This window comes from Mus pahari, chromosome 17 (genome assembly GCF_900095145.1).
Source record: "Mus pahari chromosome 17, PAHARI_EIJ_v1.1, whole genome shotgun sequence".
Classification (NCBI taxonomy): Eukaryota; Metazoa; Chordata; class Mammalia; order Rodentia; family Muridae; genus Mus; species Mus pahari.
Genome location: NC_034606.1, coordinates 44,781,718 through 44,797,332, shown reverse-complemented (window position 1 = coordinate 44,797,332; position 15,615 = coordinate 44,781,718). Strand labels below are relative to the sequence as shown.

The 15,615-nt window shown below is 49.3% G+C and overlaps 1 protein-coding gene across 1 annotated transcript; it reads right to left on the bottom strand.

Moving 5' to 3' along the window:
• Positions 1-5,076: 5,076 nt before the first annotated feature.
• On the bottom strand, positions 5,077-14,191 carry Cby1 (chibby family member 1, beta catenin antagonist). Its single transcript, XM_021217331.2, has 5 exons — positions 14,140-14,191; positions 11,991-12,105; positions 7,433-7,538; positions 7,231-7,349; positions 5,077-5,749 (listed from the first exon to the last, which is right to left on the bottom strand). Exons 2-5 carry the CDS (start codon positions 12,066-12,068, stop codon positions 5,669-5,671), a joined length of 384 nt encoding a protein of 127 aa, XP_021072990.1. The 5' UTR covers positions 12,069-12,105; positions 14,140-14,191; the 3' UTR covers positions 5,077-5,668.
• Between the last annotated feature and the right edge of the window lie 1,424 nt (positions 14,192-15,615).

Sequence of the window (15,615 nt, the reverse complement as noted above, 5' to 3'; positions counted from 1 at the left end):
GAGCAGGCGAGAGCGGCCCACCCCCCTGGACAGAGCGGCTTCCGGAAGCCAGCCGTGCTGGCTAGAGAGAAAGCGTCGGCGGCTCCTCCAGCTCGCCCCCTTGGTGTCGCCAGCCTCTTAATTTCGACTGACCGTGAGAGCGTGTTCAGGGAGAGATGCGGGTGCTTCTCAGCTATTCTGTGCAGTTGGGTCTGGGTTTTGGCTCCGAAACTGCATATTTTACAGAGATCTGGTTTTTGTTTTGTTTTGTTTTGAGACCGGGTTTCTCTGTGCAGCCCTGAAACTCACTCTGTAGACCTCAAACTCCAGAGATCCACCTGCTGCTGTCTCCCGAGTGCTGGGGTTAAAGGCAAGCACCACCACAAAGCAAACAATACCTCTCTTATAGATAGGCCTGTGTAGCCCACGCTGGCCTCAAACTTACAGAAATATGACTTCCGCCGGGCGGTGGTGGCGCACGACTTTAATCCCAGCATTTGGGAGGCAGAGGCAGGAGGATTTCTGAGTTCGAGGCCAGCCTGGTCTGCAGAGTGAGTTCCAGGACAGCCAGGGCTACACAGAGAAACCCTGTCTCGAAAAACTGAAAACAAACACAAAACAAGAAATAGGACTTCCCGGCCTCCCCAGGGATTAAAAGATCTTGCGTTGGGCGGGCCCCGGACCTCTCCTACCTCAACCTCCTGAGTGTAGGGATTATGAGTTGTGTGCCATTGCACTCAACAACAAATGTGTTAAATTTATCTTAAATGATGTGTATGTGCCCAAGAGTATGGGTGTGCTTGGAGGCCAGAGAGGTCTCTGTTCCCTGGAGCTGGAGGGAATACTGGCAGTCATGAAGCCACCTGACATGGATGTTGGGAATTGAATTTGGGTCTTTCAGAAGAGTAAGTACTCTTTAAACACTAAGCCATCTCTTCAGCCCCAGCAACACATAACTGGAGAAAACAAACCCTAATTCTTAGTTTTAACAATTACATTTTTATGTGTGTATGTGCATAGGTACACATATACCATGTTGTGCTTATGGAGGTCAGAGGACAACTTGCAGTTGATTCTCTCTGTAACAGGGCCCCAGACCTTAGCACTACTGACTCCATGATGGAAGTGCCCTTCAGGCTGTAAATCTCAGCACACAGCATCATCAGCCCAAAATTAAAACAAAGACCTAGTACAGCAAAGTCCATAGTTCTGGGGAAGTCTCTAAACATACTTACCTTGCTTTTTGGCTTAGGTAGTTTTGCTTCTGGCTAACTGTTCAAGTATGTCAACCCAAAACATGGGTGTTTTTTGTTGTTGCTATTTGTATGTGTATGTATGTGTGTGTGCTTAAAAGCTCACCCTAATCCGGGCGTGGTGACGCACACCTTTCATCCCAGCACTCGGGAGGCAGAGGCAGGAGGATTTCTGAGTTTGAGGCCAGCCTGGTCTACAGAGTGAGTTCAGGACAGCCAGGGCTACACGGAGAAACCCTGTCTCGAAAACAAAACAAAACAAACAAACAAACAAAAAGCTCACCCTAAGGGGCTGGAGAGATGGCTCATTGGCCCTGAGTTCGATTCCCAGAAACCACATGGTGGCTCATGGTGTCCTCTCTGGTGTGCCTGACTACAGCGAAAGTGTACTCATATAAATACAATTAAAAAAAAAAAAAAAGCTCACCATGAGAAAGGCTTGCTAGCCTATACTGAGATCATAAACACTGGCTTAAAACCCATGTCTACATGGTCTTCTCTGATGAATATTCATAATACTCTTCTTCCACCACGTGGGTCCTGGGGATCAAATTCACACTCAGCAGCAAGTATCTTTAACCCACTGAGCCATTTCATTCCCCCCACCCCTGGGCCCACACACACATTAAAGCACAGCTTCATGTAGCCCAGGCTAGCTTTGAACTCATTTTGTGGATGACCTTGAGTTTCTGATCCTCCTGCCTCCACCTAAGGCCACAGGTGTGTCACCACACAGGAATCAAACCCAGGCCTTTATCCTACCAACTGAGCCACAAACAAGATCTTTTATTACTTTTTTTTTTTTTTTTTTTTAAGAGACAAGGTCTATGTAGCCCTGGCTGTCCTAGAACTCTCTATGTAGACCTTCAATGCACAGAAGTTCACCTGCCTCTCCCTCCAAAGTGCTGGGATTAAACTCATGCAACATGATGATGCTCAGCTTATACGTGGTTTTTTTTGTTTTTTGTTTTCCCCTTCAGTTTTTTGAGACAGGGTTTCTCTGTATAGCCCTGGCTGTCGTGGAACTCCCTTTGTAGACCAGGTTGGCCTCGAACTCAGAAATCCACCTGCCTCTGCCTCCCCAAGTGCTGGGATTAAAGGCATGCGCCACCACGCCCGACTCTATATGTGAGTTTTAAAAGAGTCTGCTTAGCAGTAAAAGGGTTTTCAACTATTGCAAAATTGCCAAGAGAGCAGTGGGATGGTGTAATGTCACCTTCAGACCACTAGGGGGTGGACAAGACGATCCAGAAAACCCTGAACGGGGAGCAGAGGATAGACCTCCAGAATGGTGAGTGTGACTAGCACTGTGGGCTCCAAGGACAGATGCTCAGCACAAAGGCCACACACAGTAAAACCAGGCCCAAGGTCACAGGGACAAAAGGACCTGTCAGAGTTCCAGTGAGTGGTGATGGTCCACCTGGTGGGAGGGGAGGTGTCCTAGAACCCTCAGCCCCTGGCTGGCCCACTGCCTCTTTCCTCGAGGCTACAGTAGCTGCCATTCCTGTTCTGGTCCTGTCGTCCTGTCGGAATTTGAAGCTGGAGAGGTGAGGCTTATACTTGAGGTGTGGGACCACCCGGGCCTCTACTGCCTCACACTCACAGAAACTGTTATTTCAGCTCTTCAGCAACGATCCTTCCCTAATCCAGCTCAGTACAGAACCGCAGGAAACTGTCGCCCCGTTACAAGAAACAGTATCAAGGGGCCAGCATGAGTCAGTTTCTAGTTTGACTAAGAAAAGCTTTGAGGGAGAATTTCAGCCAGAACCTGAAGGCACTATCTGCCCAAAAGGAAACTCGTAAGAATGACATCCTGGGTATTGGGACATCTGGGACAAGTTTGATCCTAGTACTTGGGAGGCAGAAGCAGGTGGGTTTCTGTGAGCTGGAGGTTAGCCTGGTCTACATGTTGAGCTCCAGGACTACACAGAGAGAGAGATCCTGTCTCAGCAATAACTGCATGCTTCTCAAAGGGAAAAAATAGTCCTCCTAAGGGAAACAGGGCTGTAGGTGAGGACTGTAGGTGGTCTTTGTTTTTGGTGTTAACAAGGGCCACCCTTGGCCCCTTCCTAAAACCACAACGCCATCGCTCTGTCAAAAAAAAAAAAAAAAAAAAAAGCCTGGTGGATTCCCACCTGTAAGTCCCATGTACACCCTGGCCACAACCACTCTTCTGTTTCTACCTCATCGTGATGGGAACAGCCTGGTCCCTTCCACCTGGTCTTCCTACAGAACAGCCAGGGCTATAGCAGCGTTCAGCTCAAAATAAGGCCTTCACTGCACAGCCGCCCCACGACCTACTGACTCCAGCATCCTGCCTAAGGAGCCAGTGTTGGCAGGGACGTCACATCATTTGGACATACAAGTGCACCCCGAGGCTCCAGCTATAGCTCCTTCCTTTCTAGCCCTCACCTCACTGGACTGGTTTCTTCAACTGAAAAGCAGTTCTAAAGTTGTCATGAGAATTAAACACAGTTGCACACCTTTATTCCCTGCAGTCGGGAGGCAGAGGCAGGCACATCTCAAGAGTTCTAAGCCAGCCTGGGTCAGTAGAGTTAGTTCCGTCCAGGACAGACAGAGAAACCCTGTCTTAAAAAAACAAACAAACAGGGGCTGGTGAGATGGCTCAGCGGGTAAGAGCACCCAATTGCTCTTCCAAAGGTGCAGAGTTCAAATCCCAGCAACCACATGGTGGCTCACACCATCTTCTGGAGTGTCTGAAGACAGCTACAGTGTACTCACATATAATAAATAAGTAAATCTTTAAAAAACAAACAAACAAACGATACCCAGCATTGGCAGTGCTCAATAAATGGTTGCCAAAAATAAAAAATAAAAAAACCAGTCAGTGATCTGGACACAAGCAAACCCCATTATTCCATAATCTGTACATATCTCATGTATCTGGGTCCTTTCCTGGTTTCTTTAATATTAAGCCCTAGCAAGATGATTCATGGGGTAAGAACGCAAGTCACTAAGCTTGACAACCTGAGTTTGCTCCCCAGGACCCACATGGGACAAAGAAAACCGACTCCCACATTTGTCCTCCGACCTCCACATGGAGCAGTAGGCCACATGCAAACCTACCTCACAGAAACAGAAAATGTCAGAGTTAAAGGGAGAAAAGTAGATCTCCGGCTCTGGCCCTTGAAAGATCTTGAGCTGCAGTTCTCCATTCAGCTCTCTTGTCCACCCCGCTGCAGCAGAGGGGCTTAAGCTACAGCCTTGGTGGAGACGCCTCTGCCACTGTGGGCTGGGATTCAGGCCTCCAAAGTTTGCCCTGTCGTCTACAGCAGTTTCCAAACTAAACAGTGTGTTGTTACCATGTGTGTCTTGACAGGGCTGAGCTGTGGAGATGTGAAATGTGTCCTTTGACCTCAGCAGTGGGCTGAGGGGCTGCATGCCAGGGACTGAGCCCGCCGCCAGGCTCAGTACCAAATCAGGAGGTAACCACAGTAGCGGTCCTCGGGTCAATGCTCTGGCTCCAGGCCTCTACCCGTGTTCCCTGCCTCTACCCGTGCTCCCTGCTGGACTCTGAGGACTGGATTCCTCTCTGGCTACAGGAGGCTGGTTCACACTAATCTGGGCACCACCTTTCACTTCCATGCCTTTCACTTCTTGACTGGCTAGTGTCCACCTTGAGGACACAGGAAAACAGAGGAAGTGGAACAGGAAGTCACTGTTTCTCTTCCAGGGTGGTTCCCCCTTTAAGGTGCCATTCTCCCAGTCCTAAAACTCCTGTCTTTTTGTGAAGCAACACAAACTTAGAACACAGGGTCTGGTTACTTCTTGAGGAAACTACATTTTTTTTTTGGTTGTTTGATCTATTTTTGCTATACAGAGATTATTGAACACCATTTAATAAAAATAGAGTAAATTACAATGTGCTGTGGAAGGCTGGAGCTTGCTGCTGGGAAGCCGATGCCAGAAGAGGCTGTGGATTCGGGGGGTGAGGGCTCTTTAAAGGCAGAGAGATTACGGCTGGGGGTTTTGGGGACCGGGGTGCAGATAACCCAGAGCCACTTACTGGGCACCCTCACACAAGGTGCTCTCTGGAAGGAGTGCCAAACCCCAGACACCAGTCTCAAGAGGTGAGCTGCCAGCTGTCTGAACACGGTGATTCTGAGACACGGGTAGTTACATGCTGTGACCTGCCGACAGCATCCAAAGGCTCATTATTTCTAGACCTTCCTGGAGTATGTTTTAGATTGACACCTGGGTGGATCTGAGGTGCTTGCCTGGCTATGGCCCTGGCCTGGCACCTTGGGTTCTTCCATCCCGTGTCTCTTCCCTATCCCATCCAAGGGAGCCAGGACCTGTTAACGCTCTCCCCTAGGGCAAGTCTGCTAATCTGATGGAAAAATCAAAGGGCTCTGCCACATCCTTCTCCCCTGGTCACTGAGCTCTTTCTAGTTGAGTGTTCCCAGGCTCTTTCTTCACTTCCTCCTGCGGTTGGTGATCTTCAGTTCATCCAGTTCTTTGTCCTTTAGGTGGGACTCGGCAGTGGTTTCTGAAAGCTGGAAGTAAGAGCATTGGACTGTTACAAAGAAAGCTACATCCAGGCCCTACTGCAGACATGCGCAGCTACTGTGCACCAAGGAAAACTGCCATCCCTCACCCAGCTAAGCCTTGGTAGCCAGAGGGATTGCTTCTCCTCGTGCCTCTAGCACATCTACACAACCGCATGGCATACAATGTGTGAAGGACAGAAACAACACACACTGGGTACGCTGCAGTTCAGAGATTATAAATCTGCACCGTCTATCTCATGTAATGGCACTTAGTGAACAACGCTATAAAAAAAGAATAAATGGGGGGATGGGATGTTCTGAAAATACAGCTCCTTTCCTCATCAGTATCTTTGACTGGGGTTTACAGTGGAAGGGTGCAGACACTGAACATGAGGCAGTCTCTGCTCTCAGAGCGTGTTTGTGACTTATTAGTTCCAAGAGGAAGGTGCTACTCTGATGCCAGTTGTCTTGCTGGAGAGATGAAGTCACACAGTAGGTAGCCGGTGGGTCAAAGAAGCTGCCCACCAGCTCCCTCACGTCCATCATTCCCTGCACACGCAGTGCCAGGCCCAGCAGACACAGGAGACCGACATTAATTTGGTATGTGCCCTTCGCAGGTCTGCACTGGGCACTGATTCAGCTTACCTGAGGCAGGATGTCCCCAAGCACGTGCAGACACCCCCACCACCTGGGATGCCTTCGTCTAGTCTCCACTCTTGCCACTATCCTGGGCATCGTCAGAGAGACCCTCTCCACCGTCTAGCCTCTTCTCCTGTGCAGCTATCAGACACTGCTTGGACTAAGGGTACCCTTACCACTGGCACTGGGATTGTGGGTACTGTAATACATCCCTGCGCCAGCCTTTGGTGGTAAGGTTGGCTTTTATATTTGTGTGTGCATACCCAGGAAACAGACCCAATAAGTAGGCCCCCGGAGAAATCAGTTGGATGGTGTAGTGGCTATTCCTGGTTGTCAACTTGACTATATTTGAAATGAACTACAATCCAGAATTGGAAGGCTCACCAGTGAACCTAATCTGGAGACTGGGAGATAGAAGTTTCTGATCTGGATCTTCGTATGGAGATCTTGAGACATAGTGGTGATTGAATCCAGAAGATTAAGACAGGGAGATCACCGAGTCCAAGATCATCTGGGATTAAAGGTGTGGTGGCACACACCTTTAATCTGGGCTACACCTTCTGCTGGGGACCATATAAGGACATTGGAAGAAGGGAGTCTGGCTCTCGCTCTTTTGCCTTCTTGTGGTGTGGGACTCAGNAACTGCTAGATCCTTGGACTTCCATTCATAGCTACTACTGAACCATTGTTGGGATTTGGACTGCAGACTATAAGTCATCAATAAATTCCTTTACTATATAGAGACTATCTGCAATAGTCTAGAGAACCCTGACTAATACAGATGGCTTGACTTAGGTAGGACTTCCCAAAAGGGGAAACTTAGGCGTCCCTTAGGATTCCCTCCTCACCATGTCCAGCAGAATGTCCACTTTCAGCCGCAGGAGATTGTTTTCTTCTTCCAACTGTTGGTTTCGTTTGCGCAGGCGCTGAGTTTCCCTCCGGTCCACACCCCCACTAATCACTGAGTCTAGGGGACACAAAACAAGAGGGAAAGGAAAGAGCCTCCCTTCTGCCAGCCTGACTGACAAAGCATGAGGCAGGGCCACTCACCTGCCACCCACTGGCCATTTTCAAACTTCAGGCTCTGCCCCGCCAGGTTCATGGTGGGAGTTCCATAATCAAGGCCCAGCTCCAGTTCCCGCGTCGACCGATCTAACTGTGGTAAGACACCAGGAAGCCACAGAACAAGAGATGGCATTAGAAGGAGAGATGATGCCCCCAGCTTCTCCCACCAGTTCTAGACCCAACAATATGAGCATCTCTCCTCCCACCAGGCCTTAGCACCTTTAGAGACACTTTTTTTTTTTTTTTTTTTTTTTGAGACAGGGTCTCACTATGCAGCCCTGGCCATCCTGGCTGTCACTATGTGGACCAGACCAGTCTCAAACACAGAGATCTGCCTCCCACGTGTGGGGATTAAAGGCGTGTGCCACTGTCACTTCATAAATTATTTTTTTACATCTACTTGACAGTTCAAAGAATCTCACCGTACATTTTTATGTATGTAATCATACTTGGTTTTAGTTTATTCACCTCCTCTTCAGCGTATAATACAAGGAAACTTGTAAGTTGTCCTTTGCTTAATATGGAAGCACAAAATCCTAACAGTTCCTGGTAGGACCTGTCTAATGTCCAGCAGTCTAATTTCTGTATTCTTTTTTTTTTTTTGGTTTTTTTTGAGACAGGGTTTCTCTGTATAGCCCAGGCTGTCCTGTAACTCACTTTGTAGACCAGGCTGGCCTCGAACTCAGAAATCCGTCTGCCTCTGCCTCCCGAGTGCTGGGATTAAAGGTGTGTGTCACCACCGCCCAGCTTTCTGTATTCTTTGACAGAACTCAAACACTCGTCAAGTCAGGCCTGACTCCTGTGCATTCAGATAGGAGTATGACCAGCTCTGCCTCAGGCCTGACTCCTGTGCACTCAGATAGGAGTATGACCAGCTCTGCCAGAGACTCCTCCAACCCTGAGAGGGAGGTGTGAAAGGCCTGACAAGCAGGTTGTGTGCACACGGGCGGGCAGGCAGGCAGGCGTGAATTGGGGGGGGGGGGATAGAAAGAGAGAGAGAAAGACAGGGACGAACTCCTTCAAGTGTATGCTGAAATGTCCTTTGCTTGGTGAGGACTTCCTTGAGCATCCTATTTAAAGTGACAACTCTCTTTCCACATCACTCTCCTTGTTAAAATGTCTGCCCACTCAACAGATGCAGAGATTCGGTTTTCCCTGGCCCCTCGCCGCCTCTTTCTTTTTTTTTTTTTCTGTTATTAGGGCTTGAACCTTGGGACTTTGAATATACTTCCACGGACATACATCTCTTACTCTGTGTGTGTGTGTGTGTGTGTGTGTACAGGAGTGTTCATGTGTGTGCAGGTGAATGTTTGCACACATGTGTAGAGGCCAGAGGACAAGCTCAAGTGTCATTCCTCAGGTACTATCTACAGTTTGAAAACAATTTCAGGCCAGGAATGGTCGCCACACATCACTAATCCCAATACTCAGGAGGCAGAGGCCGGTGCATCTCTGTGAGTTCAAGGTCAGCCCGATCTACAGACAAAAGTCCGGGACAACTAGGGCTACATAGAGAAACCCTGTCTCAACTCTGCCTGCTACAACAGTAAAGAAGTCAGCATATAGGTTTTAGCTCTCATGATGGTATTTTCAAACAAAGGCATGTTTCGGGTAGGGTCTCTTTTTCCCTCCCCTCTGCATTTTCCACAGTAACCACCTTCTTCCCAGTAACCCCCCCACCCTGCCCCTTCTTCAGCACCTATGTTGAGGGGCTTTTCACTGTCCTGAAGCTCATGAAATAGGCTGGCTGTCTGGCCAGTGAGTCCCAAAGATCCTCTTGTCCTCAGCCTGGTGTCTTCTTCCTATGCCCTGCCCCCCACTCATGTGCCACAGTACCTAGTGCCTGTGGAGGTCAGAAGACACTGGGTTCCTGGTCTTGGAGTCATGGATGGTTGTGAAGCTCCAAGTCGGTGCTGGGAATCAGACCTGCGTCCTCTCCAAGAATCGCAGGTGCTACTAACCACTGAGCTGTCTTTTCAGCCCATGCCCAGTTCTGGGGATTAAGCTTAGGTCCTCACATCCCTCATTCCCCAGGAACTCCTTTTTAAAAATACTATAAATTTTCAGAGGGTCTTGTGGTGGCCCGGCTGGCCTTGAACTTGAAATCCCTGCTCAATCTCTCAAGTAGCCGGAACTATAGACCTGCACCACCAAGCCAGGTCCCTCTTTTCCTTACTCAGCTCCTAAGACGCTGGCTGATACACAGAGTTATCAACTGGCTGCTATGAGAAGATGCCTCTGGGCAGGCAGAGCAACAGGCATAGAGGAGGCTCTTGTTGGCCAAATCAAAAGGTGCACAGAGGACACGGCTATGAGGTAACTTATGTGCCTTCCTCAGGACCTGAGCCACTGTCCTGGAATAACAGGATGCTGTTAAGCCCCCTGGGGAATAGAGGGACGGCTTAGAGGTTACGAGCACTGGCAGCTCTTCCAAAGGTCCTGAGTTCATATCCAGCCACCACATGGTGGCTCACACCCATCTATGATGAGGTCTAGTGCCCTCTTCTGACCTGAAGGCATACATGCAGGCAGAATGGTGCACACATAATAAATACATACATCTTAAAAGGACTCTGGGGCTAGTTATGAACTCTGAGATGGTTCAGCGGTTAAGAGCACTGACTACTCTTCCAAAGCTCCGGAGTTCAAATCCCAGCAACCACATGGTGGCTCACAACCATCTTTAACAAAAATCCGATGCCCTCTCCTGGCGTGTCTGAAGCTACAATATACACACTTATAATAAGTAAATAAATAAATATTTTCAAAAAAAAAAAAAAAAGACTCTGTGCACCATGTTTTGTGTTTCCTTTTTTTTTTTTTTTTTTTTTTTTTTAAGACAGGGTTTCTTTCTATGTAGCCCTGGCTGTCCTAGAATTCACTTTGTAGACCAGGCTGGCCTTGAACTCAGAAATCCGCCTGCCTCTGCCTCCCGAGTGCTGGGATTAAAGGCGTGCACCAACATGCCCGGCTTGTTTTTTTTTTTTTTTTCCTGGTTGTTTTGTTTTGTTTTGTTTTGTGTTTCCTTATCCCAGCACTTGCCTGTGATGTCCTGCAAATTCTGCAGGGAGGGTGACCTTCCAGTCACTCTCAGACAGTAGCTTTAGAAGTATGCTGCTGCCTTTAGGACAAGGGTTGCTCCCGTGAGAGTACCAGGTGAATCGGTCAACCGGGCTGGAAGGAGGCTAGAAGCCCAAGGCATGGAGAACTAGGATCCCAGACTGTTTATCCCTGGCCTTAGCGGGGCTGCCATCATGATCCTAACTGGGAACTAGAGGCAATGGACTCACAGCCTGCAGAGCTGCGGTGACACTTGCTACCTAACCCACAGACCTGTAAAGACTTGGCTTGTCTGCACACATGTCATGTGGGAAAGGAACAAAGAAATGAGGGTCTATCATCTCTTGGTGTAAAAGACCCAGCAGTAGCACCCAGATTTAAGACAGGAATATGGTGGGAATGAAGGACCCAGTTTGTGGTCACAGATGCTGAAAGGCTTGTGTGTGGACCTGTGTGTATCTGCATCTCATAGCTAGGAATGGCTTTATTATGTATTTTCTAAGTGCGGGCTGTGCATTCAGGGGGGGCTCCATGTTGCCTTTGGAAAGTTAGCTTTGTCCCAGTGCTGTCATAGCCCCAGATGTTTTTGGACCCCCTCTCTTGGAACTGTTATTATCTTTTCAAATGTCACTAACAGTGGCGTCAACATCTTTTGTGACTCTCCGAAATAAACTTGATTTTTTTTTTTTTGATTTTTTTTTTTGGGGGGGGGAGGTGGGGAACAGGGTGTAGGGTGCACACCATTAATCCCAACACTTCTGAGGCAGGAGCAGGCGGATCTCTGTGAGTTTGAAGCCATCTTGGTCTACACAGCAAGTTCCAGGATAGCCAGGATTACACATAGACTCCATTCTCAAAACAATGGCAGATTTATTTTTCTTCTATGTGCATGAGTTCTCTGTGATCATGTATGCCTGTGAACCTTGGAAATGCATTGCCAGTAGAGGCCAGAAGAGGGCGGTGGATACCCTGGGACAGTGGCTACAGATGATTTTGAGCCACCTTGTCGGGGCTGGGAACCCAACCCAGGTCCTCTGCAAAAACAACAAGTACCCTTAACGGCTGAGCCATCTCTCAGGGTCCCGAACTTGACATTATTTTACTTTTGGAGACAGAGTCTCTCCCTGTACCCTGGATGCCCTGGAACTCTAAGTAGACCAGGCTAGCCCTGAACTCACAGAGATCCCCCAACCTCTACCTCTTGATTGCTGAGAGTAGAGGTGTGCTGCTACACCCAGTTTGAGTTTGATCTTTAAACATGACTGAAATGAATTATCTAAACTAAAATGCAAGCCAGACTGGACACCACCACCTGGGACCCTATCACAAGGAGGCTGGCTGTCTTCGTAGGTTCTTGAATAAACTCTGATAGTGGTTCCCATGCGGGAATTCAGACTTGACTAATAATAAACCCCGAGGACGCCCTCCCACCGAGTCGCCTCTCTACCCAGAGACCACTCCCGCCACCCCAGTCCGCACTCACAGAATGTAGGTTGGAGAGAGAGGCCGACTTCCGAGGCGGGGTCTTCTTTGGGCTGAATATGCTGCCAAAGAGAGGCATCCCTGACTCAGTGAGGAAACGCCAGCACTTCCGTCTCCTAGGGTCAAACAGATCAGCGACCTCATTTCACTCTTCTCTACCCATGAGAACATCTTACCCCTTGATGATCGCCAATCCCTGCAGTTCCTACTGGGAAGAGTTATCCGTTTAGACAGAACAGCAAAAGAAGGCTTGAGGTCCTAATACATTGGGTGCTTCTTATGTGCCAGGCAGTGTAAGCTAAGGCCTTTGCATAAACCCATTTAACTCACAACTGCCCCTCGACACGCCTCTCCTATTCACCCCATTTGGAAAGCCAAGGTCTTCAGTGGGAACAGGCACTGGAACCAAAGTTTGTGTGGGTTCACAGTGATGCTAACCTCAGGCAATTCTGTCATGAGTTGGCTTTGCCAGCATCACAGTGTGGATGGAACATGGGAGGAAATTTCTACCATTCCCGTCGGCCAGTAAGAGCAACACCAGGAACGAGGAACTTCTGCATAAAAGTCACCCGTCCTGAGAGGTGAAGTCTTTTTTTTGGTTTTTCGAGACAGGGTTTCTCTGTGTAGCCCTGGCTGTCCTGGAACTTACTCTGTAGACCAGGCTGGCCTCGAACTCAGAAATCCGCCTGCCTCTGCCTCCTGAGTGCTGGGAGAGGTGAAGTCTTATGGAGAGAGCCAGCACGTGATGCCAGTGATATTGACACTCACCGGCACACTAACTTTAATCACAGCACAACCTCCTGCAATGTTCATAAAACCAGTAACATCACTTTGGCTCGGGGAAGAGGTCAGCTTTGTAAATAAAACAAGTAGAGAGAAGTCATAAAACAAGGCTTCATGATACATTTTTTTCAATTAGGTGTCTGTGTGCTGAATGCATGCATATGTGTAGGTAGGGGTGTGTGTGTGTGTGTGTGTGTGTGCGCACTTTATGAGTATTTGTGTGTAGATTCAGAGTCTGGAAGGGGATGTCAGGTGTCCTGTTGTATTCCTTTAGACAGGGTCTCTCACTGAACCTGGAGCTAGACTAGTGGCCAGCAAGTACAAGCAGTCCTGTCTCTGCCACCAACAGTATTAGCATTGCAGGTGTCCGAGCTTGTAGGCTTTTTACTGGGTTGTTGGGGACCCGAATCCATGTTTTCACGCTTGAGCAGCAAGCACCCACATTCACTGAGCCTTTTCTCCAGTCCCCTTCACAACATTTTTTAAAAATACACACACGTGCACACATGCACGCATGCACGCACACACGCACGCCCTTCAAGGTATCCTAGGGTTCTTTAGCAAAGCTCTCTCATAGAAGACTAAGGGCCAAGAAAGTTAAGGGTTTGCACCTGGTCCCCAACCAACACTGTTGCTCACCCTCTGGGGAATCCCAGCATTTTGGCCCCCGAGGGCCTCAACGGCTTGGTTTGCTTTGTTTTTAATGTGTGTGGGTGTTTTGCCCTGGATACCACGGGCATGCCTTGTATCTGCAGGTTCCTGCAACTAGAGTTACTGGCGTTTGTGAGTTGGGAATCGAATCCCGGTTCTCTGCAACAGCAACCAGTCTCTGAGACTCAGCCATTTCTCCAGCGCGAGACGTCCCTTATTTATAATCACGAATAATAAAAGCACGCAGCTCATAGGTTAAGAGTGCTTTCATGTTTACAAACTGTTGGGGCATTTGATGCTCACCATGACCCCGAGAAGTAGATCAAGTCATCCCCCTTTACAGGTCAATGCACTTATTGTGGGAAGCTTTAGTTTGCATCAGGCTATACAATACATTACCTTCATTCTGACCAAAAAAATAAAATAAAATAAAATAAAGGAAACATCTTCGGTTTTCACTGGATTCTCAAAGGGAAAGGTGTCTCGAAAAAGTTAAGAGCCAGACAGTCTCACGGACCACAAAACCCAAAGAGTTCCGTACGGGTTAGGAGAAGACCTTCAAAGGATGGGTCAAAACACCATCTCCGAGTCACCATCACAAGATGTGCCCGCGGAGCATGCCACCTCCCGGCCTGCCCGCTGTCCTCTCCAGGGGTACCCGGGCATCCCACCCACCATGACTGGCACGGATATCCGCCCGCCGCTCCCAGAGGTACCTGTCTGCGAAGCCCGAGTCCCGAGCTAGCCCGCAGTCTTCTGCAAGGATCCGCCCAGACCGCGTCAACCGCCGCGACCGCGATTGGCGGGCGCCGGGCAACCATCGTGCGCATGCGCAGCCCCTCTGGCTTCTACCACTGAGAATGCAGAGGGAGCCACATCCGAGCCGAGCCTCCGCGAGGCAGCGGAGCCCTGCCCTCTCCCTGCTGTTCACGAATAGAAGAAAGCCTTGGGCACGTCTTCTGGAGATACACACGCGCCTTGTGGCATAGGCCGGGAGAGGCGTGACCCCCTAAATATGTTGGTCTGGTCCCCGGGTCAGCGCCGCCGTCACCATAGTAACTGTGTTCCTTGGCAACAAGGCTGAAAGCCGCTTTGTTGTGTTAAAAATGTAAATGGTGACCCAGGCTGGACTCACAGTAGCAAAATGGACCGACCTGCGGCTCCCCCGCCCCGGCCACAAAGCAAACCGCGCCCCTTGGGCCGCGGATGCTGGCGGACATCCGGAGCTTGGTCCGGTCACCGGAGGGGCCGGTGGAGGAACCCGCCCTGAGGCTTCCGCCGAAGCTTTCAGGTAAGACAGACAGATACGACGACTCCCTGCCAGTAGCAAACTGGCTCCTGCCAGTCCTGCCTCCTCCACACTCCCACAAGCAAGGGAAACTGAGGTCCGGGGAAGGTCGCCCAGTGAACAAGGGGCAGAGAACTGGAGAGTCAGCTCCAGGATTCTTCAAGTCGTAAGGGCATTGTAGCCCAGTTTGGTAAATGAAGAAACAGGCCATCTAGGAGGCGTTTCCTGGCTGCCTAGTGGGTGTACGAGGTCATTCCATCCATAAAGGACAGGTCCCAGCTCCAAGCAGTCTTCCTCCACCGTTGCCACACAGCGTTCGAAGAGAGAATTCCACATCAAAATCAACCATACCTAGTGTAGCACTCACTACAGAAACATAAAGCAGAACACATTTGTAAATTTCGATCATTCTAGAAGCTTTTGTTGTTGTTGTTGTTGTTTTCGAGACAGGTTTCTTGGTGTAGCCCTGGCTGTCCTGGAACTCACTCTGTAGACCAGGCTGGCTTCGAACTCAGAAATCTGCCTGCCTCTACCTCCCAAGTGCTGAGATTAAAGGCGTAGCCACCACGCCCGGCTCTAGAAGCTTTTTGATGTTGAACCTTGTGCGCCCTCTACCGGTGATATCCCCGAAGCACCTTTCGTATTTTGAGATAAGGTCTCCCTGGTTACTCATCTCATCCTCCTGTCTCAGCCTCTCAGTGCTGGAATTACAGAAATACATCCAGCCTGCCTTCAACTCCTACCCTTTTCTTTTGCTTTGTTTGTTTGATATTTGAGACTGGGGCTCACTCTGTAGTTCTGGCTGCTCTCCCAACTTACAAAAGTCCTCCCGCTTCTTTCTCCAGAGGGCTGGGGTTAAAGGCTAGCGCTACCATACCCAGCCCTAGGCTTTTTACAAGTCAAC